The following is a 25,733-nucleotide window of genomic DNA, read 5'->3' as shown; positions in this document are numbered from 1 at the left end:
TTAGATTAAATGGATGTTTTATTCATGGTCACTTTCAGCCTGACTTGGCAGTATATTAACACATCCCTCTCATCCTTTATTAGAAATCATAAACGCACATACTATTTGCTTTCCCCCCTGCAGATTATGGGTCATTCATTAGGTAGACCCAAACAGCTGACAGCCAAGTTCAAATTAATGCCACAATTGTTTTGCCATTTGCTATTTGTCTTCAGTGCATCAACAGCATGCATTACTCCTGGAAGGGCACTTTGAAGCAGAAATAAGTGTGCTTTTGTTGATGAAATGACAGTCGCGGAGGTCCTAATGGGCATCATCATCATTACTGCTGGGGTTCAGTCTCAAACCAGAACAGCACAGCAAGCTTTGTCTGCTCTCCAGGGTTAAATAGTTCTAACCTTGGACGCAGTCTTACAGTTGAGCAGGTGGTAATGATGGTGCCTTAGTGAGTGGGCAGCTCAAAGATCACACACAGGGTACTGCAGACACTTTTGTGAAGAGGTTTTTATCGTTTCTCTGAATTTGATCTTACAAATGTACTCTTTTCATACTTAAAGTGATAGTTCACCATCATGCTGTTCCAAACCCACAATACTTTCTGTCTTCTGCAAAACAAAAAAGGAAAATGTTGACCCATACGATTTGGAAACTTTATTCCTATATAAGTCAAATGATAGATTTGTATGAGAATGTAAAAATTTAACATTGCCATTCTCTCATTAATTTATGTATGTGCCAAAGAATCAAGAACGAGTCATGGATGAATCATTCATTTGAATGAGATCTTTTCAATGGATACAAAAGAACAACAACAACAACAAACAGTTCACACTTATCTGGTTCTCGAGTTCTACTCACTGACTGATTTATCAATCTTCTTATCATAGAGTAATTTCCAAACGGTGATTCACAATTTCATAACAACTCGTTTAGATTATTGTAATTCACTAATTACAATAATCTAAACGAGTTGTTATGATAGCGTGAATGTGAGGCGTTTCTCAGTCTTCCCTCTCCCATCTACAGTTAATGCAAACACAGCTGCTAGACTACTCTGGGTCTCACAAGTGTGAACAGGTAACTCCAATTTTTATCTGCACTGGACTGATTACCCTCAATAATTTGGCCCCTCATTACCTGACAAACCTGCTCTGTTTGTACATCCCTTCTAGAACGTTGAGGTCCAGTGATCTTTGTCTGCTCATTGTGCCTAGATCTAAACAAAAACGAAGTGATCACGCTTTTGCAACTGTAGGTCCAAAACTCTGGAACAGTCTTCCTCTTCACCTTAGATTAGCTCCCTCAATTTCTGCTTTTAAGTCTGCTGTAAAGACAAATCTATTCTCTGTTGCTTCCATTACCCCATAATCATTGGTTCAGTTTTTATTTTATTACTGTTGTATTTTAAATTTGATAGTCTTGTTGTAGAGTATCTATTATTATTTCTAACTTCTTTTTTCTAATCTGTAAAGCACTTGGGCTTTCTTCAACAGATCTCTGGAGCTAAATAAAGTCAACTTGGCACTGCATCCTACAACACCTCGACAGACTTGCAAATTACGCAAGTATCTTATTTGTGGACTTCAGTTTGGCCTTCAATACCATCATACATGACCTCCTCTCAAACAAACTCACACAGTTCTTTGTGCCCATCTCAATCTGTTCATGGAACACCAGTTTCCTGACAGACAGGCAGCAGCTAGTGAAGCTGGGCAAACTCACATCCAGCAGTATCACTATCAGCACTGTCGTCCCTGGGTTGTGTTCTCTCCCCACTGCTCTTCTCTCTCTACACAATTAACTGCACTTCATAAGAACCCTCTGTCTAGCTTCTGAAGTTTGCGGATGACACTACAGTCATCGGCCTCATCAAGGACAGAGACAATCTGCTTACAGACAGGAGGTTAAAGAGCTGGTTGTCTGATGCAGTCACAACAACCTGGACTCAACACACTCAAAACTGTGGAGATGATCGTGGACCCCACGATTCAACCTGGCACAGGAGCTGTTGAAACAGTTATACTCTGCTATTATTGAGTCTGTGCTGTTTTCATCCATAACTGTCTGGTTTGGTTCATCTACAAAATCAGACATCAAGAGACTACAGTGGACAGTCAGGACCGCTGGGAGGATTATTGGTTTGCCTCTACCAAGTCTCCAAAGCCCCTTTCACACTGCACGGCGGACCCGGCATATTGCCAGAACATTGCCGTGTCGCCTTCTGTGTGAAAGCAACCACGTCCAGGGATTGATTCCGGCATTGAATCCGGGTCGGGGACCTAGTTACATTGCCGGGTTCGACCCGGGATGAGCGCTGTGTGAACAAAAGCCAGATCTAATGCCGTGTCGAAGTGATGACTCACGTTATCGCGCGACTCTTTTACCGTCTGTTTCGAAGAAAGATCAATGTTCGCAACAAAAAAATATGTGCAAACTGTAATGAAGCAGAGATCAGTTAGTTCCTCACTTTCCGCGCTGACGGCAAGATTGTTCGCTTGCTTCAGTGAAAGTATCACGTGCCTAGCGGTTTTGACTCATACATTACATGTCACGCCCTGATGTCTCGTGTCGTTACAGGATCTTTACAGTGAAAGCACGCACATATCCCGGGTAATCACTGGCAGTGTGAAAGTGCAAAATCTAGCGACCCGGGAACAATTGCCGGAACACTTTACCCGTGTATTTGCCGGAATGGCAGTGTGAAAGTGGCTCAAGATGTTTACATCTCCAGAGTGAGGAAAAGGGCTAAGAAAATCACCTTGGAACCTTCACATCTAGCCCACTCTCTCTTCGAACTGTTGACTTCTGGTCGGCGCTACAGAGCACTGACCACCAGAACAGCCAGGCACAAGAACTGTTTTTTCCTGCAGGCTATATATATATATATATATATATATATATATATATATATATATATATATATATATATATATAATTATTATGGACAACTTTTAAGATGATAAGGATGCAATTCTTTTTTAAGGTTAAACTTCACATTCATTGTAACTGCATGAAAAAAACAACAACAACCAAAACAATCTTCAGGAATACTCTTCTCTTTCGCAGTAAAAAGTCAGTCATGGGTTTGGAACAACATCACGTTAGGTAAATAATTACAGATGTTTAATTTCTCAGTAAATATCCCTTTAAATGTGGTGCACACACACGGTGGAATCGTGGTAAGATTCATGGAGGGAACACACACACACACACCGCACAGCACTGGGCTGTCATGCACCAAAATGATTCCAACAAGATTATCATTGACTTTCTTGCCAATCGATGCCTATTTTCTAAAGGCAGTAATCTAATTTAACCTATTCCCAGATAAGCATGCCAAACTGAAATAGCTCTACACAGTTGGGCATTAAGACATCAGATCAGGCCATCAAACCATCTAACATAGACTGAACTTACCTTTTGCTTAACCAACTACAGGTGCTTCTCAATAAATTAGAATGTCGAGGAAAATATAATTTATTTATTCATTTATAATTCAACACAAATTGTGCAACGCATGTATTAAATAAATTCAATGCCCACAGACTGAAATAGTCTAAGTATTTGGTAATGTAATGATGGATAGTCAATACATGTATTAGAATTAGGCTACCTATTTGCAATTCATCCTATTACTACTTATAATGATGAATGAAATTGGCAAATTAATTGAACTATTGTGCCAATACACAGACATATATATTCACTGACTCATCTGATTGGCCCATTGTGTTTTTTGAAAACCAAAGTCACTGCACCTGTTTACCAAGAAATCTTGGAGCACTTCAAGCTCCCTTCTGCTGACCAGCTTTTTGAAGATGCTGATTTCATTTTCCAGCAGGATTTGGCAGCTACCCACACTGCCAAAAGCACCAAAAGCTGGATAAATGACAATGGTGTTGGTGTGCTTGACTGGCCAGCAAACTCACCAGACCTGAACCCCATAGGGATTTTATGGGCTATTGTCAAGAGCAAGATGAGAAACAAGAGACCAAACAATGCAGATGAGCTGAAGGCTACTGTCAAAGAAACCTGGGCTTCCATACCACATCAGCAGGGCCACAAACTGATCACCTCCATGGTACGCTGAATTGAGACAGTAATTAAAGCAAATGGAGCCCCTACCAAGTATTGAGTACATGTACAGTAAATTAACATCCTTCCCAGAAGGCCAACAATTCACTAAATGTGTTGTTTTTATTGGTTTTATGAAGTATTCTTATTTGCTGAGATAGTGAATTGGTGGGTTTTTGTTCAATGTGATCCAAAATCATCACAATTAAAAGTACCAAAGACTTAGACTACTTCAGTCTGTGTGCACTGAATTCACAAGTTTCACAATTTGAGTTGAATTACTGAAAAAAAGTAACTTTTCCTCAACATTCTAATTTATTGAGAAGCACCTGTACATGAGCTACCATCCTGCAGACTTCAGTTCCAACCCTGCTCCAACACACCTGTCTGTTGTTATCAAGTAGCCCTGAACACCTTGATTAGCTACTGTAGTACAGGTGTGTTGGAGCAGGATTGGAACTGAAGTCTGCAGGATGGTAGCTCACCGGGAGCACAGTAAGAAATCCCTGAACTAAACACTTTTAAAGGGTAATAATTCAGCTACAAATAAAAATTACAATAAAGCAATTATTTTGAAGTACTGTATGAAGACCAACAAGTCAGAAACTGGAGTAAAAACCACTGATATCTTATTAATATTTTCATTGTTAATCCGAGGCAGCTACAATACATTGCTTCAAAGTGACAGTAAATATATTTATAAAATAAAAAATATGGGATCTATATGGCATCTATTTAAAATAAATGCAATCTTCTGTTTGTTTGTTTAAATATTAAGCTGCACAACATTGATTATAAGTAGCAAATCAGCATATCAGAACGATTTCTGAAGGATCATGCGACACTGAAGTCTGAAGTAATCCCTGCTGAATATTCAGCTTTGAAATAAATAAGATTTTAAAATACATTAAAAAAGAAAATAGTTGTTTTAAATTGCATTAATATTTCAATATCACTGTTTTTACTAGACTTCTTTTCTTCTTTTATGCTATTCAAATTAATTTTACATTTTTTGAAGAAATATCTGTGACAACTGAGAACTCATATGAGCTATGCAATAAAATTACAGTGCTGCTCATTCATGCAAACTAATTACAAGAAAACGTCTGCATAAGAAATCATCTCCGTTTCTTGAACCGTCACTTTCATTTAATTTCTATTCATATCTATATTCATATACATACATATTACACAGGGGGCAAGAGACAGGCTAAGCTCTCTGCAGCCTAACTCATGCATTAAAGCTACAACATTACAGAGACACTGTTTAGTATGTATGGCCCGGGTATTTCAAAGTCATTTTAAAATGTCCAGACTTTTCAACCGATAACAAAAAGATCAAAACATCTCCAAGAGGACAAAGACATATTAATTTTGTATCCTCTATCTAACACTTATCTGACCATGGGCTTCTGAACAGCACCGCAGAGTGGCATTTATTTTATGTCGGCCTCTGATATGTATTGCTGTCATGTCGGCTGGATTATCGGTCATGCTTCATTGAGTACCATGATTAGATCAGCAAGGAAAGTATCAGAAGTAAACTAAACAGACACCCGTTCATGTTTGCTATCATTAACAATGGGCATGCAAACATTACACGCAGAAGTGGTGATGTCACTGTGTCGTTTCCTTCCCATTACAAGGCACAGGACTAATGTCTTTGAGAAAATGGAATATACATGGCTTTCTTCTGAAAGATAAGGGTGGGATGACTATGTTTAAAGGAACAGTTCACCAAAACAATTTACTTATGAATGTGATAATGTATTTATTAAACTGACAGATCTTAAGAAAGACTACTGGATCCATCTCAGTGGACATAACAGCTTCCCAAACTCACCGTTAACCACCAGGATGATGTCCCGGAAGTCGATCTCTCCCCTGGCCTCGACTCTGGCCTCGCAGCGATACACTCCTTCATCTGCTTTAGTTACTCTCTGGACTTGCAAATTGTTGTTTTGTAGGAGCTGAAATTCTGGAAAACAAAATATTTGATGGCCTGATAATGAATAATGAGGAGCTATATTTATCGCTGGCTGATATCACATCTACAAAAAACAGTATTATTTTTAATTTTTACAAACTCACATGTTAACACTTGTCACAAATAAGTTGAGAAAGGTATAACATTTTTAAGTCTTGCAGTGAAACAAGGTCTTAAAACCTTTATAATAATAATACTTTAAGTATTTATTTATTTATTTTGTTGGTTTCTTTTTGACAGTTGTTTTCTCTTTTTTTTTTCAAATCATCTCCAGAGCAACTTGAATTCTACAATAATTTTCAACAATTAAAGTGACAATACGTATCTTATATTTAGCTGCAAAGGTGTGCTTTACAATATAGTCAGTATGGCAGATTACTTACTCTCAGTGTCTTCAATGATTTCCACATTGTTGTAAAACCAAGAGACCACAGGTACGGGGGAGCTGGTGACATCACAGACCACTTCAGCCACATCACCCTGTCGAAACTCCTGAGGAGACCTCACATCTCTGAACGTCAGCTTCTCTGTGGATCGTGGGGGAGAAAATGATTGTGAAATGCTACTCTTATATACACCGTTCAAAAGTAAATACTAATCTGTCTGATTAAAGGGGTCATATGATGTGATTTCAGTTTTTTTTTTCTCTTTGGAGTGTTACAAACTCTTGTGCATGGAGAAGATCTGTAAAGTTGCAAAGACTAAAGTCTCAAATTCAAAGAGATATGTATCAAAGTTAAGGCTCATTCAAACATACCCCACATCTCTACATCACTTTGTGGAAATATTTGCGTAATCCCACCCAAATGTTCACGCAAAGAAAGAAGGTATGGTTTCAGTAACGGCAGTTAGTGTTGAAGCAGCCATGTCAGGAACATGCTGTGTGTATCCATGTGAAAGCAAAAGCACTTTATTTGCTCTTCCGAAAGTAGATGAATTTAGGAATCTTTAAGATTACTTACAACAGAACAGCAATGCATTTTATAGATGACCGCTTCGTGAACCTAGGAGAGAAGGGTAATTCTGACTTTGCAACAACAATCTGGCGCTTCTGAATAAGCTACTGTAAGTATGTTTTGTTATTAGTTTAAGTATTTGCTATTTAATGTTCAAATGCAGCTGTCTTAACCGTCCGTGTCTTGTGTACTGCAAACACATACGAGCTTCATCACTGTGTCTGTCACACCACTCTGTTCCTCTTTGGGCTTTAACTGATAGAAAAACTAAGGACATTATTTACTGTCTTTACATTTATTTTGAAAGATGAAGCTTGCAATTATGGAAAGGGACATTACATTTCCGAGGAGTTCTTGCAGTGTTGAGCCAATCACAATGCACTGGGTCAGTTGGCCAATCAGAGCAGACTGTGGGGAGGCGGGGCATAGAGGGCCTACAGTAATGTACAGTATTTGAATAATAATGTTTTTTTTTTTTTTTTTTTTTTTTACATTAAAGCATGTCAACATATTCTGTTACACCAAATAAACAAAAAAATGATTACAAAAAAATAAGTTATATGTTGCTAATTGCTCAGGATGTTGGATCAAAGTTGTACATATTTAATTTGTAACACTTAAAATCGAAGAAGTATGAAGATGAAAAAAATATATATATATATATATGAGGGCTTTGTTATCCTAGCTTAGACCACCCAGTGAGGAAACCACATTTTGTTTGTGTGGGAAGCTGGTGTAAACATCTGCTACACCGCAGCATAAGAAAATGTGTCTTCAGAGGTCTGTATGATGCCGCACATCCTCATCAGCAAAGTGACTCTGTGTATTGATCTGTGAGTCATGTCTGTTTACACACGGCTCCCACCGCTCTAAATACAACTTCTAATGGAACATAGGCAAATGCCAAGCCTGGAACAAAGTCAGCCACAGAGAAGAAAGCTTGTGAAAGAAACTCTGAAAGTTTTGCAATATCTACTAATTAAACACACTGAGGATTAGAAATATAATTCTCATACATAAAAAAAAGAAAAAAAGAGAAAGAGTGAACATTTCATGTAGCCTTGTTTTACCCCTGTGCTTTAAGTCTTTGAAGCCAGAGAGAAGTTTCCTCAGCCTGGCACCTTTTCCTTTCTTCTTCACTTTGTCTGGGCTTGGCATGTCTTGTTTTCACTCTCATTCTTTATTACTTTTAGTCACCTTTTCCCTATTAATTCAAGAGTTTTATAAAGGAATGAATTAAGGTGTGCTTTCAAAAGGATTGGTTTACTCAAAGATTACAATTCTATCATTATTTTCTCACTTTCATGTGTAAAAAAGTTCTTCTGTGCAACATATAAGAAGAAATATAAGAGCAAAATTATTCCTTTTATGCACCATGCTAAGGAGCATTCAGTTGACCACAACATAACTATTTTCCCCTCTCAGTAATGCTGGTTCTCTCTCTGTCGTGTGGTGGCAGCTGTCTCGTTGTTGGGGGAATTACATTTAGCTTTACATCAACACATTTGTCAAACATCTTCGGATGGAGCACGTCCATTTCCTTTGCATTGTGAGGTTCTCTTTGAAAGCTTTTGGATGTCCTCTATTCACAGGGAAAATCAAAACAGCTATTTCAGTGGCAGCATTTCCAATGGTGGAGGGTTTTTTTTGTGCTAACACACATAATGTCCTTAGCTATGTAATGGATTCCCAAATAGCTGTTCCAAGATGTTGTTCCATTGCAATTCGCATCAATACACAGTAGTCTTGAATTGCTTTTATGGCCGTGACATGTAAAAGCATGCCTCCTTGTAATATGCTGAATAAATCTAAATTTAAATGTATGATCATTTGAGATAAAAGTTTGCATCAAATATAATCTCTCAAGAGAACAAATGAGAACAGATGGAGGGTAACAACATTTCTTCTGTCTTTGCATTGAAATAATGTATGTTACTGTAGACAAACAAACTTTAGAGGAAATACGTGAAATACATTTACTTAAGATGACAACCCATTTCAAGATATTTAAACACTTATTATCTAAAGAAAACAGGTGAATTGAAATGCAAACCTCAATGTCAGAACTTTAATTCTCCACATGAAAATCCAACTTGTAATTTTCACTGTTTATTTGTAAAATAGAGCAAAAAAGACAATCATTAAAGTATCTCTGACTGGTCTCCCACCACTGGGCTTTGACAGTGATGGGATGCTGAAAGGGACAGCATCCCCACCGCTCAGAGACCACAAGCGTGCCAGGAAGCCTGGTGTCCCCTGGGTGGATTCTGTGTGTTGAGCAGGGAAGAGTAAAGCTGCTTGCTTTTTGTGCTGAAGAGCCCCACAGTGTTGAATCTCTGATGATTTAGAATAGAAATTCTTAAAATTCTCTAACTGGTTCTGTCTCTAAACAAAAGCAATATGCTGTATACTAAACATTGATTCACTGAAGTTCAGTGTAGCTCAGTTCTGACTCGTGTCATTTTCTGACACTCAACTCTTAAAATTGTAATGTACATATAAAGGCCAAAATTAGAATACACAAAATGTATCGCTCCTGCTTGTTCATCCAAAAGTAAATTTTGATAATGCAACACAGTTCTTGATTTTATTGCATGCATTTAGATTGTTTATTTTTGCAATTTATCGAATCCTAGTTTTCATACTTCTTTATTTTTAAAAAGAAAATTTTAAAAGTACTGTTGAAAAAGCTAAATGTAATTATGTGGTTCTAATGTACAAGGAAACCCAAATTCATTCATTAAAAGGCTTTTTGTGAAATATTTAATTCCAAGCCCCTTTTCATTTCTAATCCCATTTGGAATGCATCTACATCAATGAAGTTATAAGAACGGTGATGACAATAAAAGGCAGGTATGAGCAGATTTATTTGTTATTTATGTATTTGTTACTCACGGTAGATTTCCAGCACCACAGTGGCCTCCTGTGTATGTCCCTGTGCGTCGCTGGCCTGGCATCGGTAGATTCCAGCATCTTCTATTTTGGCATTGTAGAGGGTGAGTCTGGAACGAACACCTTCATTGTGTAGGGCCACCCGCTGAGACGGGACCATCCGCTCCCCCTGCGGGTTATACCAGTCCAGACTCACAGGCTCCCCAATCACTATAAACACACACACACACACACACACACACATACACACACAGACACACAGATGTGGTCATAGTACAATAGGCTACAGAAAAAAAAAAGTTTAGAGAACAACTTGAAAATATTGTTTTTATAACACACTGGTTTTTTTTTTATAGAAAGTATGTTTTGATCTAAAGGGGAAAAAATGGACACATTTCACTGCCATTCCATTTGGTGCCGCTGGTGGTGCAGAACTTCGCCTTTAAAGATATCTCTTAAGCCTCTGGTAGTGGCATACACACTCTCTTTGTCTCCCAAACACACACTGAGATAAACAAAACCCGTCATGTGTTTTGCCTTGCAGAGAGCGGCTGGCTGAACCCACACTTGGTACCAAGGTGCTTGGCACTGTAAATCCTGCTCTGCTGGAAGGTCATAAAAAGCATCAGCATGGTGCCGCACTTCTCCGCTCAAAGCATCAATCAGCCACACAACGGGGGCCTTCAGCTGCACTACGGGGGATCGGGAGACTAAAGCTCCAGGCAGACAGACTGGCCTGAGGATGCAACCGGCGCTGTGACGCAGCTCTGCCAAGGCAGAAACACTGAGAGCGTACAGGGGGTTATCAGTGAAGGAGCAGAGGCTGATCTGAGGGACGTAAGGGGTTCAAGGAGAGGACAGGACGGCATAATCTTAGACGCTGGACCCTGATGTTAGAGGTTGAAGGGCTCAGGGACAAAGCTTAATGCACGTCACTAGTCACCAAAACAAACGTTGTTGGATTCACATTAATTTGTCTTCACTTGTGAATGGAGTTTAGTTAAGTTTGGGAAGTGAAAGAGTTTTGTTTTGGCATAACGGTTAAAGATCTGGGCTGGCAGCCAAAAGACTGTAGGTTCAAGCTGTGCAAAGGGAGGGGGATCCATGAGCTATCAACACTATGCCCTTGAGCGAGACACTTGAGCCAATTGTCCCAGTAATAAGAGGACTGTCAGTCACTCTTAAGGTTGCATGAAATTGTACTATTACTACTACTACTACTACTACTACTAATACTTACTTTATAATATTTAGTTTTTTCTAAATATTTTTTCTGCAATATAAATTGTTATAGAAATATTCAGGAATTTCCCCCAAATTACTTAAAAAGTTATATTTGGGAAGAATGATTCATTCTAGAATAACTGACCCTTCGCAAAGACTTGAGTTTTAAACCTAACATTTCCACTGTTTTTGACTCATAACTAAAATATCATGATTGCTATTATTACAAAAATAAGAAAATATTAAGACTGTTTCACAAATTATACCATTGTACAGTAAAAAACACACGTTACAGTAAAAAACACACGTGGCACACGTGTAAATGAACAGTGCTGCGCTTTTCTCTGAAACAGCTGGTAATATATTTAATTAAATCAAAGTCTTTGTGATATGACTAATGCATTAAGCCATTTCTCCATGGATAAAATAATTTGCTAACACGACTAGACTGATCCAATGATCTATTTCAGATATCAGAGCCTGGATATGTTTTCTTGTTAAGTATGCACTGAACACAACAGGCTGGTATTATATATAATAGAATGGATTAAAGTGCAAGACAAGTCTTCTACAGTTATCTACCACTGTGTACTGTATTCACTCTTCTAGACCAAATAACTTCCAAAACAGCACCCAAATTAATCTGTCCTCTGAAGCCTAAAATAGAACTTACATCAAACCAATACAGTTTCTCTCACACTCTCCTGCACATCCCAAAGCTATTTTTGAAGGAGAGCATGCTGGTTTGCCTCAGCTAGTTGACCTGATGGTTTGCAGAGTTTGTGTGCACCCTTCATATCACGAGGTAAATACCAGGTGAGCTAATCCTGTAAGTCACCTGTAATCCGGAGGCCGTCCAGCAGGGGTCAGCATGCATCACCCTGTTTAAAGCATGCTGTCAGGAAGTGCCTAGAGCTCAGCAGCAGAGCCCTGACAGCGTAACCTGACTACAGCAGCTCAGCCATGTGGAAAAGAAAAACAGCACCCAGCTTCACCAAAAAACCTGTCCAACATAATCTTCCCCTGTGCACATGGATCTCCATACACGTTTCCTTCCTCCAGTACACTGCCCAAGCACAAACTTGCCTGTGGTTTACAGACTACACTTGAATGGTTTAGAATGATAAGGACCTTTGAGCAAGGGAATGAACACAAAGCTGGCGATCTAGAGAAGAAGGTTTCAAATTTTTTAATGGCAAGGACCCACAAACATGACAATCCTATACATATTTTCACTATGTGAGGAAACACATTGATTGTGTGTGTAAACTACCTTTCAAAAGTTTGGGGATTTTTTTTAATGTCTTTTATGATCAACAAGGCTCATTAAAAAATGCTCATAAAATAAAATAAAAACAGCAATATTATGAGATGCTATTACAATTGATAACAATATATAACAATATCTCTGTGATGGCAAAGCTGAATTTTCAGCAGTCTTTAGTGTCACATTATCATTTAGAAATCATTGTAAATTGTTTTCTTATCCATGTTGAAAACAGTTGTGCTGCCCTTTCTTTAAAATTTAAATTTAATTTTTTTAACCATATATTTTGGAAAACTAATTTTTTTTTCAGGATAATTTGATGAATCGGGATTCTTAGATTCTTAGAATTGGGTATTTTAAACAGAAATCATTTGTAACATTATACAGTGGATATAGAAAATACCCCCCCCCCCAAAAAAAAAAAAAAAAAAAAAAAAAATTTTGTTGCTTTGCAATCTGAAATGAAGATGACACAGTATTTGTTTTATCCAGCTGTATTTATACAGTGCAACTTATAATATCCAAGTGAAAGTTATAACACTAGTATGTCTTAAAAAAAAAAAAAAAAAAAAAAACATCTTACTTATCCAAAACTTTTGAATGGTAGTGTATGTCTTTTTTTTTTTTTTACCATTACAAACTGTCAATGTGATTACTCTGACAGTGATTTAATTCTGCTTTGACAGCCTGTACAAATAATATAAAATGTAATAACTGTGATAAACACAACATAATTTGGATCATAGGTTAGCATGGTGATGTTGAACAACTCTTAAAAATACATTTGGTAAAATTCCCTCGAAACAACCCATTACAGCCCCCTGAAGGTCCCTAGAGTCAAGTTTTAAAACACCTTTTCTATTTTTGTAAAACAACCAATATAAAAACAGCTGTCAGTTCAAGATAAAACAATCAAACATACTGTACACATGCATTTACACACTGGCCCAGGTCATGAAGAAAGCCTTAGTCTTAGTATTCAATACTGCTTACAGTTGGAGAGGTTGTTTAAGCTGTTCAACCTAAATAAATGACTACTCGAGTCAGCACTACGTAAATTGTGTGCATTCATGCATCTCTCTCATATACATCAGCATGAGAGAAGTGATGAGGTGGTGCCGCAGGAAAACTGACCTGTGCATGTGAAAAACTTGGACTCTCCAACGCTCAACTCCACCTTTTTTAGCGAGATTGACACCTGGAGGACACCTGGAAAACAAAGAAGAAGAGACAGAGAAAGATGAGAGAGAGGTAGCAATAAGAAATTCAGCACACGGACCGCAGGTACAACAAGAGTGCTTCACGTGTTCCTGCCATAGAAATCACACCAAACCACAGGCGGCACAAAAAAAAAAAAAACCCCGTCTTTGCAAGCGGGAGAGATGAGAGGATAGAGGAAGACTTCTATAAGCCCCCTCCCAATCACTTCAATCAGACTAGCCAGGTACAAAAAAGAGAGGAAAAGAAAAGGACACAAGACAGACAGAGCTTTGATCTATATATATATATATATATATATATATATATATATATATATATATATATATATATATATATATAGACTGTTCTTGCATTGCATTTCAATTTCGGGGAGGAATCCAGTAAGAATGAGCTGCTCCCACTGGTCACATCATTTAATTGTATGCATAGTCCAAGTTCTTTTAGCATGCATTCGAATAATTTAAAGATCTGTGTGGAACATGAACTCTTACAGAATGTTCAAGCTCCTTTTTTTCTCACAATGAAAGTGAATGGTGACCACCAATGGTGTGCAGGAATGGCAATAACTGTATATTAATCTGTATCTGTTGCAACAAAATTATCTGAATTTGCATAGAACCAGATGTGGGTCAAAACTAAATGAAGTACATCTATTTCATTTTTAGTGTCCATATAACAGATATGGCTTGTATAATTCAAAACATAATTCATTAAAATAATACAATTAAAATATACACTTTAAATACTGTATTTTCTATCCCATTACCCTACCCCTTACACAAAACCTTCTGCTATTTTAGATTGTCAAAAAAATATTTATAATGTGTCCTCCTAATGGGGACAAAAAAATGTATAAAAATAAATACATAAATAAGTCATACTTCCGTCATTATTAACTTAATTGTGCTTAATTTCACACTCACAAACATTAAAGATTAATTATACGATTAATGAGTAATAATTAATAAATAAAATAATAATAATAATTCAATTATAATCTGTTTTATAAATGAACATGATACTGGATTCAGAGACTGACCATTGCATAGAACTTGATATTCATGTCTTTCCAAATAAGGCATTACCTAGAGACTAATATGTTATTTTGTACCTTAAGCAGCTTGAGCATGCTGAATACGTTATATTGTGTGTATGTTCATGTGAGTTTGGGATGACACGAAGGTGAGTTATACATAAAGGCTGTTTTATACTTCTGCGTCAGACCTACGCAGTAGCCTAGGCTTAGACGCACTCCGTTACGATGTAGCCTGACGTGCACCTCTCCAAAAATCTAACAGCGTGAGGACTGCAAGCGCTGTAATTGGTCTGCTTATATACAACATAGCATTATACATCAATAGATGTCCACGGCAAACAATGTTGATCTGCCATGGTACAAGTCCTTGTGGAGATGGAAAGAATGCCATCTTCTCCTGTTCCATTGTTGTCTCCTTTTGTAGTTTTAAATAATGATTTAATGACTTGATTTTTTTTTTCTTCTCTGACGACCTGCTTCTTCTTCGGCTTTTGTCGTGGTAGTGCAGTTTACACCGGCAACATGCCCATGGACACTACAAACTAGCGGTTTGCATGTATACTGCACGTAGACGCGGACAACGATGCAGAAGTATTAATGAAAAGTGACTACTGATAACTGATAGCCTGCGGTGTAAAGGATATGAGGTAGGTCCGACGCAGAAGTATAAATCAGCCTTTATTGTGGTGATTTGTTCCTTTAAAACAGCTCAGCACCAGATAATATCACCATGTTCTTCTACCCACAGGGCCAATCATATGGACAGGACAGTGGGATGTCTGGGTTTCCTCATTAAAAGTGGTCTGTGAATTTGTGGCTGAGGTAGAGGTGAGGGCAGCGGACTGCATATGAATGAGAAAACGAATGCATGAAGTAGCTGGAGCGTGAATGTGTGAGAAAGCCGACAAACTCCTTGAGAATGACCAACTCGAGTTCTGTTTTAGGTTTTTCACATGTCGGCATGCAAAAGTCAAGAGCAAACTGGACACACATACACACTTGCGAAGGCTCACAGGGAAGCACTGGCATCTGCGTAATGATTAATTATAGCACAGTGGGGCTGGAGCTAGTCATCTGACTGGAGACAAGTCTGAGGCTATGTGAGCTGCTGCCCGTAGAAACCAGAAAATAATTACTCCCCAAGACTACTTTGAAAATCTTTTTTTTTTTCACTTATTGTAGTTCAAACAATACCACATGTTTGATGTCATGAGCTAATGAATGAAATGATTAATATTGTGTAGAAATGATTTGAAGATGCTATTACAATCTCTGCTTTGAGTCGAGTACTTTACCACCTGCGATCAAAGCATCTGTATCTCACATTCATCAGACATTGGTGAGGGAGGATGTTAGGCAAACTGCCTGCGCTATGCTTAAGCAGACTCGCACTCATGGAACACATTTCCATGTGTTTGATTTCTCCTAAAGCAAAATTCACCTCCAGATATTTCAGTCAAAGAAAATGCGTCACAGTGTGTCAAAGAAAATACATTATTCATGAATATAAACATTGATCTTGTAAATTTAGCAAACACATGTTTAACAGATCCCCTGAAAAACAAACCAGCCTATAAATGACAAAGATAGATTATTATTATTTTTTTTTTTATGAAGTTTATTTGGAATAAAGTTATTTGGGGTGAGGATTGTTTTTCTTGGTAAAAAAAAAAGAAGAAGAATATTATTCATTTATTTTTTAAATACCTTCATCCAGCAAGGATAAAATACTTTCTCAATTGATAAATTATCATTTGAAATGAATGCTGTTTTGAGTAAATTTAGGTAAATGTTGGCATAACAACAACAAATTACATAAATACATAAATGTAATAAAATTACACATTAGTCTTTTTATATAAAATAAAAGCAGTCTTAAATTGTGAGCATTAATAATTTTGTTTAAACACATAAAAAAGAAAATAAATGAAAAAAACGTATTGACCCCAGAGTTTTGTACAATGAATAAATATCGTCCGATAATTAATGCGTATCTCGTCAGTAAAGCCGGTTCTCTAATCAGCGGTTAATTCCATCAGGTGTGTGATTTCACATAGAGCAGCTGTTACTACACAGAGCCATTGTAAAATGACTAGCTGCGCAAAAAAAAACACAGATAATGAATGTGGATTTGCGCATCTTATCAGTTAACAACAGCTCCGTGAAGTAACAGCTGCTCTATGTGAATCACGCACATGATGGAATTTACCGCTGATTAGAGAACTGACTTTACTGACGAGAAGCGCATTAATTATCGGATTAATATTTATCGCGCAACCCGCGATTATTATTAATTACTGTATTGTTAATCCTTTATTATTATTTTTTTATTTACATTTTTATGTGCACTACCATCATAAAAAATGTTCTATAAATTTTTTTATTAAGAATTTATTAACAATTATACATGTTCTTTTTCAACAATTATTAATAAAATGCGTATATATTCTCTCTCTGGTCATTCTGGCAATCTCTCACCTGTCTGTTTTATCTCATGCTGAGATCTCCTAGTTTGTGTTCCGATAGCATATGCGGTTATCTTTGACAACGTCCCTCACTGCCTGAACTTGAACTAAATGTAATTAAAGCAATTAATTACTTCACACTCACATGAGAGTCGGTTCTCTGATTAAACCTAACTGTCTGTCAGCCAAATAATCTAATTAAACTGATACGAATCAACAGTCATTGGAGCACAAATAGAGAACACTGTTTTTTCACCAATTTACTAGCTGAGATAATGAAACGGGAAACAAAAAAGACACTATTGACAAACCAGACCACCAATAGCTAAGATCCACACTTTTTGGCATTAAGCACATCTATTTCAAGCCGTTGAACACAACAAGCATGTTGTGATGGTAGAGCGCTGCTCTGTGAAATGGAAAACGGAAGAGAGCGGGAGCTGTAGAGATGAGGTGCCAAAGCAATTAGACATGCAAATGGAGAGAGCCAGCCACAAATATGCAGCCTGTGCCAAAATAAGTAATGCCCCAAAATATCAATACCTGCCAAAATTTTTTTTAATAATTACTGAGACACAAGAGCAACAAACTTCTAATGATAATTAAAAAGCCGGAGAGTGCATGGGTCCACTTAATAATATCTGCTCACGCGGAACCCCAGACCAATAAAAAATAGTCTGAAATCATTGGTCACCTGAGGTGCAGACATAACTCTGCTTTACTGTAATTTTGTGCTGTTTGTCATTCTGAACAAAACGCCTGTGTAGAAAAAGTGAGCTAGAGCTAATTAAGCAGGCAGCAGTGCAAAGCCCCCGGGCTGAGCAACCACACATCAGTCATTTAACAGTCCACTATGTAGAGCTATTCTTCCTCACTGCTACGGAGATAATCTTTAGAATGGATCTTTAGAATGGGTTTCTCTTCATGAATCGGTCAAACTGAATCACAAATAACACTGTCTGAACCTGACCTGAACCTGATGGGTTAATGTACTACAAGGTAGACCCACACCCTTTTTAGTGATTAACATGAGCTATGATGTGGAAGATAGAGGGGACCTTAAAAAAGTACATTGAAAATAAATGGAAAAAACACGGCTTATTTTGAACAGCTGTAAATGAAGAAAGATGTTTTTAGAATGCCCTAGATTTTTGTATTTTTGGCAACTACCAGCAAGTACAGTAGTAACATGGGAAAAGCCTGAATAAAGTACATGCTCATTTAATAAGAGCTTGGCGCTCACGTCAGATCTAGATGTGTTAGGATTACAAGGAAGGCAATTCAAAGACTCTTTTTTACAACTTACAGTGTCTTGTAAATTTGTAATGTCATCTTTATGGTTTTGCTGATGGAGTTATCCTGTGTTTGCGTCTCTCTAGCATTTCCTCTCCTCCTACTACAAGCACGTATCAGTGGGCGGGGCTAAAGAGGTAGTGATGTCGAAGCAGCACTGATCTTCTCCTGCGGAGGCGGAGTTTAGCCACACTATTGCATCATAAAATGGCACATTCCAAAATGAGTCGTTTTCTGAGCTTGGTTTCAATAAAAGCTGTTTTTAAACTAAAGAGAAAGATTAGAAACCTACAGGATGTTTTTATAGTACACTCACCTGTTATGTCAAAAGATCAAGGGAAATATGATTTCTCAGTTCATGACCAGTTTAACTAAATGACAGGGAAAAACATACATTTACTTGTAAACTGACAGCAACATTGACTCAGTTGTTCAATTTTATTTTCACACAGTGTAGATAGAAGTATATGTGGTTTGAAAAATTGTCTTTCTTTACTGTAGGCCTCCCTGTTTAAGTAGTTCCTCTTTAAACTCTCCTTCTGCAGTCTGGACCTGTCCACCTCATCTGAAGGAACTACTGGATGGTATTGGGCAGCCATCCTCAAATCTGGCCCACGAGATCCACTTTCCAGCAGTGTTTAGCTCTAACCCTAATCAAACCTAACCTAACCTAACCTAATCAACACTCCTGAGCATGCTAATCAGTGTCTTCAGGATCTTAGGTGAGTATGATCAGGGAAGGGGCTAAACTCTGCAGCGCATTGGCCATCCAGGGCAAGATTTAAAGAACCCTGGTATTGGATATTTGCACAAATCTTCCTCCCCTGAGATAAGACCAAATTCTACCACAGTACTCAATTAGGTGCTAGAGAGAGGTTGGCTACATTGGTCTCTCTCTCTACCCTGTCTCTTTCTGTGAATTCCCTGAGAGATCACGCTCTGTCCCCTCTTCCTGCTAACGTCTCTCTCAGAGGAAATAGAAATGACCAAGGTGTAAGATACTGATAACCGAGACACTACATGTCACACATGGAACCGAGAAAAGTTTGTGGTTTAACAGACTAGATGTGGTCAGAACCTTTGGGATCCGTTCAAATCTAATCCTTCAGAGCAAACCAAACCCAAATAATTATCTAGGGATGAGCGTTTTCCCCAAAGTGCTATCTAATTATGTTCAAAACCAGCTCTGAAAGTCGCCAAAAATGGATTTGAGCAGCAAAGGAAAGGGTCAAGCTCTTGTGAAACTCTGATAAATAGAGACAAAGGAGAACTGAGCATGAACAACTTCTCTTCGACAAACCTGCTGGGGTTTGTAGGTTAAGATTTCATTGTGCAGGAATTGAATCAGATTCTCTGTCTAGTTGGTGAGAATTTATTACCATGGCGGAATTGACTTGACACTGGCTGACCTGCTTAAGGAAGATGTGAACGAGTTGAATTCAACTCTACAGGCTGAAAAAGTGGCCAGTGTCTCTCAGTGGCTTGAATGCAAGAGGGAAGCTCAAAATGAAGCCGATCAAGCTCTGAATACATGTAAAATCCTTCTCTGATTGAACTGAACCCACAAAGAAGATACTAACCATCCACAATGCCATTAACTTCAGGCATAATTTTACAAATGTTCTGCATTTAATGTGTTTACAATCTAGAGAGATTGCTGAGAGATGCCAGGCTATGTTAACTTTCCTTCTGTATCGAATTCAGATTAAAACTAGATCATATGTAAAATACAGAGTTGGAAATGTTAATTGTCTGGGTCCTGCTGTGTTAATTAAATGCAGACATCACTTCTTTATGTGTGATGAGAGTTGCCTTTCTTCTTTGTGTGACATAAATCTGACAGAAGGGCAAACATGAGAAAAAAAAAAAAAAAAAAACCCAGAATGATTTAAAGAGACCATTCATAGCCATTCTCAAAGGATCCCTTCTGACTGAAGTCTTTTACCAAGGTCCCTGTTAACTGGAGCCCGACCTTACAGTTTGTGTGGCTGCTATTTCAGCATGAACTATTTTGTCAACTTGTCACAATGTGATGCTGGCTTTGCAAAAAGGCTGTTTTTTTCCTAAAAGATTGAGAAGTGAACTATATTTCACCATGTAGAGAAATTTGGAGAGGTTAGTTGGTCGTAAAAGTAATTTTACCTCAGTTTAGTCTGTAATTCACAGAATTCTTAAAGGTGCAGTAGTAAAATCAAAGAGAGAATGGAAAATATTCATGTAAGATTTGAACATAACGGGAAACAAAAATATGTGCAACAATTGTTGTGCTTGTAAATCCGTATATTACGTGTTTGAAACCCTCACCACGTTTTTTCAACATTAAAGGATATACTTAACAAAAATGTCCAAACTCCTATTTTGAAAGAATTTAAATTCGGCATTGTCATCCAACTGAAAGAAAATTATTAAAACTAAAAATGAAATAAAAAAATAAAAAAAATAAATAATAATAATAATAATACAAATAAAAATTAAATAAATAATAATAATAATAATATACAACATTTTATAACAAATAAAAATGAATGAAATAATTGATGTAAAAAAGCTGGAAATATAAAAATAAACGCAAATTCTTAATATTTGGTAACATTTTACATAAAGGTCCCATTTGTTAACACTTAACTAACAATGCATTTAACTAAAATACAAAACTACATCTATTAACATTATTTAATAGTGCTGTGCTGACATGAACTAACAGTTTATTAACATTTATTAACCAATTAATAAATACTGAAACTAATATATTGCTCTGTGTAAGTTAATTTTGTTTAACTCATTAACTAACATTAACTAATGGGAGCTCATTTTAAATTTTAACAAAATATTAATAAATACTACCTAAATACTGCATGTGTTTGGAAATTATATAGGCAAGTAAGGTAAGTAAAGGTAAGTAAATGATGACAGTGTTTTCATTTTTGGGCGTACTGTTCCTTTAAACTACACATAACAAAATTCTTTGCCCGGTTTCCTTATTCTAGAGTTGAAGACAGATTGACTTAAGCTCCTCTGTAGACACACTGTTGATGTCTCACACAGTATTCAATACTGTCAATCAGTCTGTGCCAAGAGGACTGTGCAATTTGTCAGCCCCAAACAGACAGTGAGGAATGCTCACCACGCGTGTGTAGCACTGACACAAATAAACACATTTCTCTCTTCACTCTTCAATCTTCTTTCTCACACCCCACCGCCGGCCTATCGCTTCAGCCCTCCTCAAAAATGAAACCTGTCAAGCCGATACATTCCTTTAACCCCTTCAACTCGCTTCCATGTCTTTATACCAAAAGACCCCTCACGTCATCCTCCTGTGATCTGCCTTGTGGCTAAATGCTAAATATCCAAATGTGCGAGTGTTGTCCTCTTTGTAACAGTAATTGAACAGTTTGTAGAACGTCAGAAAGGAAGGGATGTAAACACAGTGTGGCAGTGTGTTGGCACTCCAAACAGATCCAGTGCTATGTCATATACTCCCCCATGCTGGGACACTGCCAGTAAATATTAATAAGCCACTACATCAACCGAGGGTGGTCCCCTGTCACCAGATTAGCATAATCAGTGCAGTTAAAATGACCGCCCTACTCTGAGCAGAGGAGGTTAATGACGCTGATTGAGCGTGCCCTCACACAGGTTGTGATATATGGCAAAGTCACCAGATCCTACGCCGTCGCCGTGTGATTTGTGGAGCAGGGACTTGCAGGGGATGAAGGAAACCTCTCTGGGATTGAGCAGCATGCCAATCATCCTGGACACTGATTGGATGGAACGCAGACTGGCCCTGTGGTGCAGGCTCAGGTTACGTCAAATGTTTGTTTTTGTCTACACTGATTGCTAGTTTGATTTCGGTATGAGCAGTCGCAAGTTGGAGGAGTGTATAACTCAAAACCCTGGGAAAGGTTAAAGAAGGGTCATCAAAAGAGATGAGATCATCATCATGGAAAGGATTGATACAGTTTAAATCTGATTATTGTGTTTATTCCTCGGTCAATTAAGACTTTAATGAAATTTGAAAGCTCACAGCTGATTTTTGCAATTACCTAATGCTTTAAGCATGCAAAATCATTTTTCAGACAATACAGTTAAAACATGACCAACAGGATATAATGTCATACTCTACGGCTTCTGATTTGTAATAAATGCTACATAATAAATACAATACGGTTCAAAAGTCTAGTGTGAGATTTTTTTTTTTTTTTTAGAATTCTGAAATAAATGAATGCTTTTATTCAGCCAGGAAGCACTAAATGCTGTTCCTTTTAAACGTTATATTCATCAAAGTATTCTGGAGAAAAACAAGTATCATGGTTTTAACAAGCAGAACATTTGTTTTCAAACTCGATAATAGTTATAAATGTTTCTTGAGCAGCCAATCAGCATTTTTGAATGACTTGTGAAGGATCATGTGACCCTGAAGACTGAAGTTTTGCCATCACAGGAATATATTTTAAAATACTAATTAAAATAGAAAATTGTAATAACATTTCACAATATTACTGTTTTTACTTAATTTTAAAGATAAAAAAAATGCAGCCTTTGTTAACATAGGAGACGTAAAAAAAAAAAAAAAAAATGACCGATCGATATACATTTTTTTACATATAAATTTTATTTAGATTACATTGTTACACATTCTATTAATGACTGAATATTTATTCATTCTAATCTGCATCATTGGCTCAATCAATGGTTTGAATTTGAGGCAGGACAATCTGTTCATCCAAAGAGTGATATATGGAAGTATTTTTAAAAACCTGTGTGGAAACATCTGGTAGTGCAGAAATGATATACTTCTCTTTTAAAAAAGTCATTCAGAGAGAAAGCTATACACAACGAAAAAGCAACTGGACAGGAAAAGTTGAGCAGAGCTGCACTTTATGCAGCAAAGAAGCACAACTATGTAGCAACTGCCAACTTGAGTGCAGATAGTGATCCACATTTAGTAAGACCTTAAAAAGAAATGAAAAGGAAACAAGAATTTTCTAACCAGTACTGGCAGAAGTTCCATTACGCAGCACACAGTGTTTCTGAGGCCCATATAACAGAAGGAACTCCAATATTACTCTCAAGCAGCAGCGGGGTGTTAAGATCTGATTATAGCATTCACACGGAAAAGAGGTCAAATGTTGAGAGGAGAAGTTACTGTTTGCTTTTCTTGTATTTGCAGCAAGATTAGGCAACATATTGTGACTAGTCTCAAAACAGATTATGATTTGGAATAAATATTAGTCAGATTGACTCTCCAGACAGACGGACAGACAGAGGAAAATGCATCACTAAACACAGATGGACAAAGATGGATCACTAAATTATTAGTGTGTAAAGCAAAGTAGTAATTATTAAATAAACACATCTACATGAACCAAATTGCACAACAGATGATGGACAAAATAATGGATGGATGATTGATAGATTGTATGATATATCAACTGACAGATAAACAGAACAACAGATAGCTGGATGGATGGATAGACAGAAGGACAGAGAGAGATAAATATAAGTTTCTTAAAGGACCTCCTTATGAGTTTTAGAGGACATCCCAGAGCTCATCTCAGGAGAGCTGTATCAACATCTGAGTATGATATGAAATAGAATATACACTGTTATCTTAGAGGCATAATTACCCTCTGTGAGCAGCTCGCTACAGGAGTGACCCGGGCCATATGGAGAACACAAACTCATCTTCGACACTTTATTGACTCTGTGTTGCGGGGGCTGCATCGTTTTCCATGAAGGAAGGTGTTTGCTTGAGTGCAATATCTCCAGCTGAAAACACCTGCCCAGCAACAGCAGCAGAGACCATGGAAACGCTCGCCAGTCAGTGATTTGTTCCCAGCTTATTATAGAGCAGTGAGATATTGTGGTATTTATAGTTGATGGAGCTTCCTTCTTAGTTACTTCTTTCTCTATCTCTCTCTCTCGCTCTCTTTTTTTTTTTAAACGGGACCAACCAGTGAGACTGTTGAAGTAGATGTTGTTCACTCTTTCCTCATAATCTTGAGGATTTAATATAATCCTCAATTCATCATCGCCGACAGCTGAGTGGCTGTGTGCATAAAATACTGTCTCTGCCGATTCTGCTTTTACCGGTTTCATCAAAATCTTTACAGCGCCGTTTTCCGAGCTGTGAGTTAACTAGGCAGAAAATAGGAAAGACCAAACAAACAAAGCACAGTGTGCCGCCAATCAAACCGCATGATCAAACAGGATGCGTGTAAGACTGCATCTTTGTGAGAAATGCAGGGATCTGGCGTCCCAGAAAATCGTAATGAAGTAGCGAGGTTGTCAAGAGACCACACTCAACAGCTGCCGCTTTTGTTGTGATCCAACAGATCTGAGAAGCGTATGAATATTCAATTACATCATTTTTAATACAAGAAACAGTTAAATTTGCACAATGTGCTGAAATTGTTGAGAAAAGAAGCAGTTATCAGTTTAAAATCAAGTAGTGGAACCAAATTAAAGCAATGACAGGTATTTCAGGGACAACACCACCATATAATAATGATGAAACCTCACCAAATATGGAATAGTTTTACTTAATTACAAGATAAGCCAAAATTTAAGAGTTGCAATCAATTTTAAATTGCATTCGATGTATATTAGATGTATTAATAACAAAAGTAGATATTTCATTTAGTTTATGACCAAGTGTAATCAGGCAGTTTTTGGACTGAAAAAATTGTCACACAAAATCATTTCATGACAAAACAGTTACTTTTTAAAAATATTTTTCACACAAAGACAAAAGCCATTCGCACTCTGTCAGCAAAAATTTAAAGTTCTAAACCTAAAACTAATTTTGTGCATAAAATTCACACTACTCTACAGATCAATAAATACTGTCACACAACATGTCCACAAAAGATCGCATCTACAAAATTAGTCTCAAAAAGCAAGGATAAAACTTAAGCAAAACTATTCAAAAATAGGGTTTAACAATGCCTGTGGGCCCATAACAATTCACGTGGAATTATAGCGAAATCAAACATAAAATAATCAAATGTTAAGAGAAGAATCCGATTAAAATGAAAATGAACAAAATATCAATGAAGCGTAGACTTGATTTACATCATACTCATTGCACTTTGTTTAACTATACTGCATTAAATATTCATCTAGGACACGTTCAAAGAGAAATTATAAATCATACGAAATGAGATCGCATATAAGAGAACAGAAGTAAACAATATAAAGATATTTTATCTACTTTTTATATTTCAGGGCTCCGATGAATGCAAAATATATACTGTATCTGTTGGAAAAGAAGTAGGACACCTAAAATCTGTGTGTGCCATGTAAATTGTGAATCAGG

The 25,733-nt window shown here is 37.2% G+C and overlaps 1 protein-coding gene across 3 annotated transcripts in view; it reads right to left on the bottom strand.

Annotated features, from left to right (window-relative positions):
* The window catches only part of LOC113053076 (neural cell adhesion molecule 2-like), a 176,812-nt gene that overhangs the window by 43,816 nt on the left and 107,263 nt on the right, over positions 1-25,733 (bottom strand). For all 3 annotated transcript variants that reach the window (XM_026217741.1, XM_026217742.1, XM_026217743.1), the window contains exons 2-5: positions 13,535-13,609; positions 9,913-10,119; positions 6,445-6,588; positions 5,918-6,052 (exon numbers count right to left, since the gene is read on the bottom strand). In XM_026217741.1, coding sequence (XP_026073526.1) covers positions 5,918-6,052; positions 6,445-6,588; positions 9,913-10,119; positions 13,535-13,609 — 561 coding nt within the window. The remainder of the gene's footprint in view (positions 1-5,917; positions 6,053-6,444; positions 6,589-9,912; positions 10,120-13,534; positions 13,610-25,733) is intronic.

This window comes from Carassius auratus, chromosome 34 (assembly GCF_003368295.1).
Source record: "Carassius auratus strain Wakin chromosome 34, ASM336829v1, whole genome shotgun sequence".
Lineage (NCBI taxonomy): Eukaryota > Metazoa > Chordata > Actinopteri > Cypriniformes > Cyprinidae > Carassius > Carassius auratus.
Note: the sequence above shows the minus strand (reverse complement) of the source record. Positions and strands in the feature narration are given on the sequence as shown.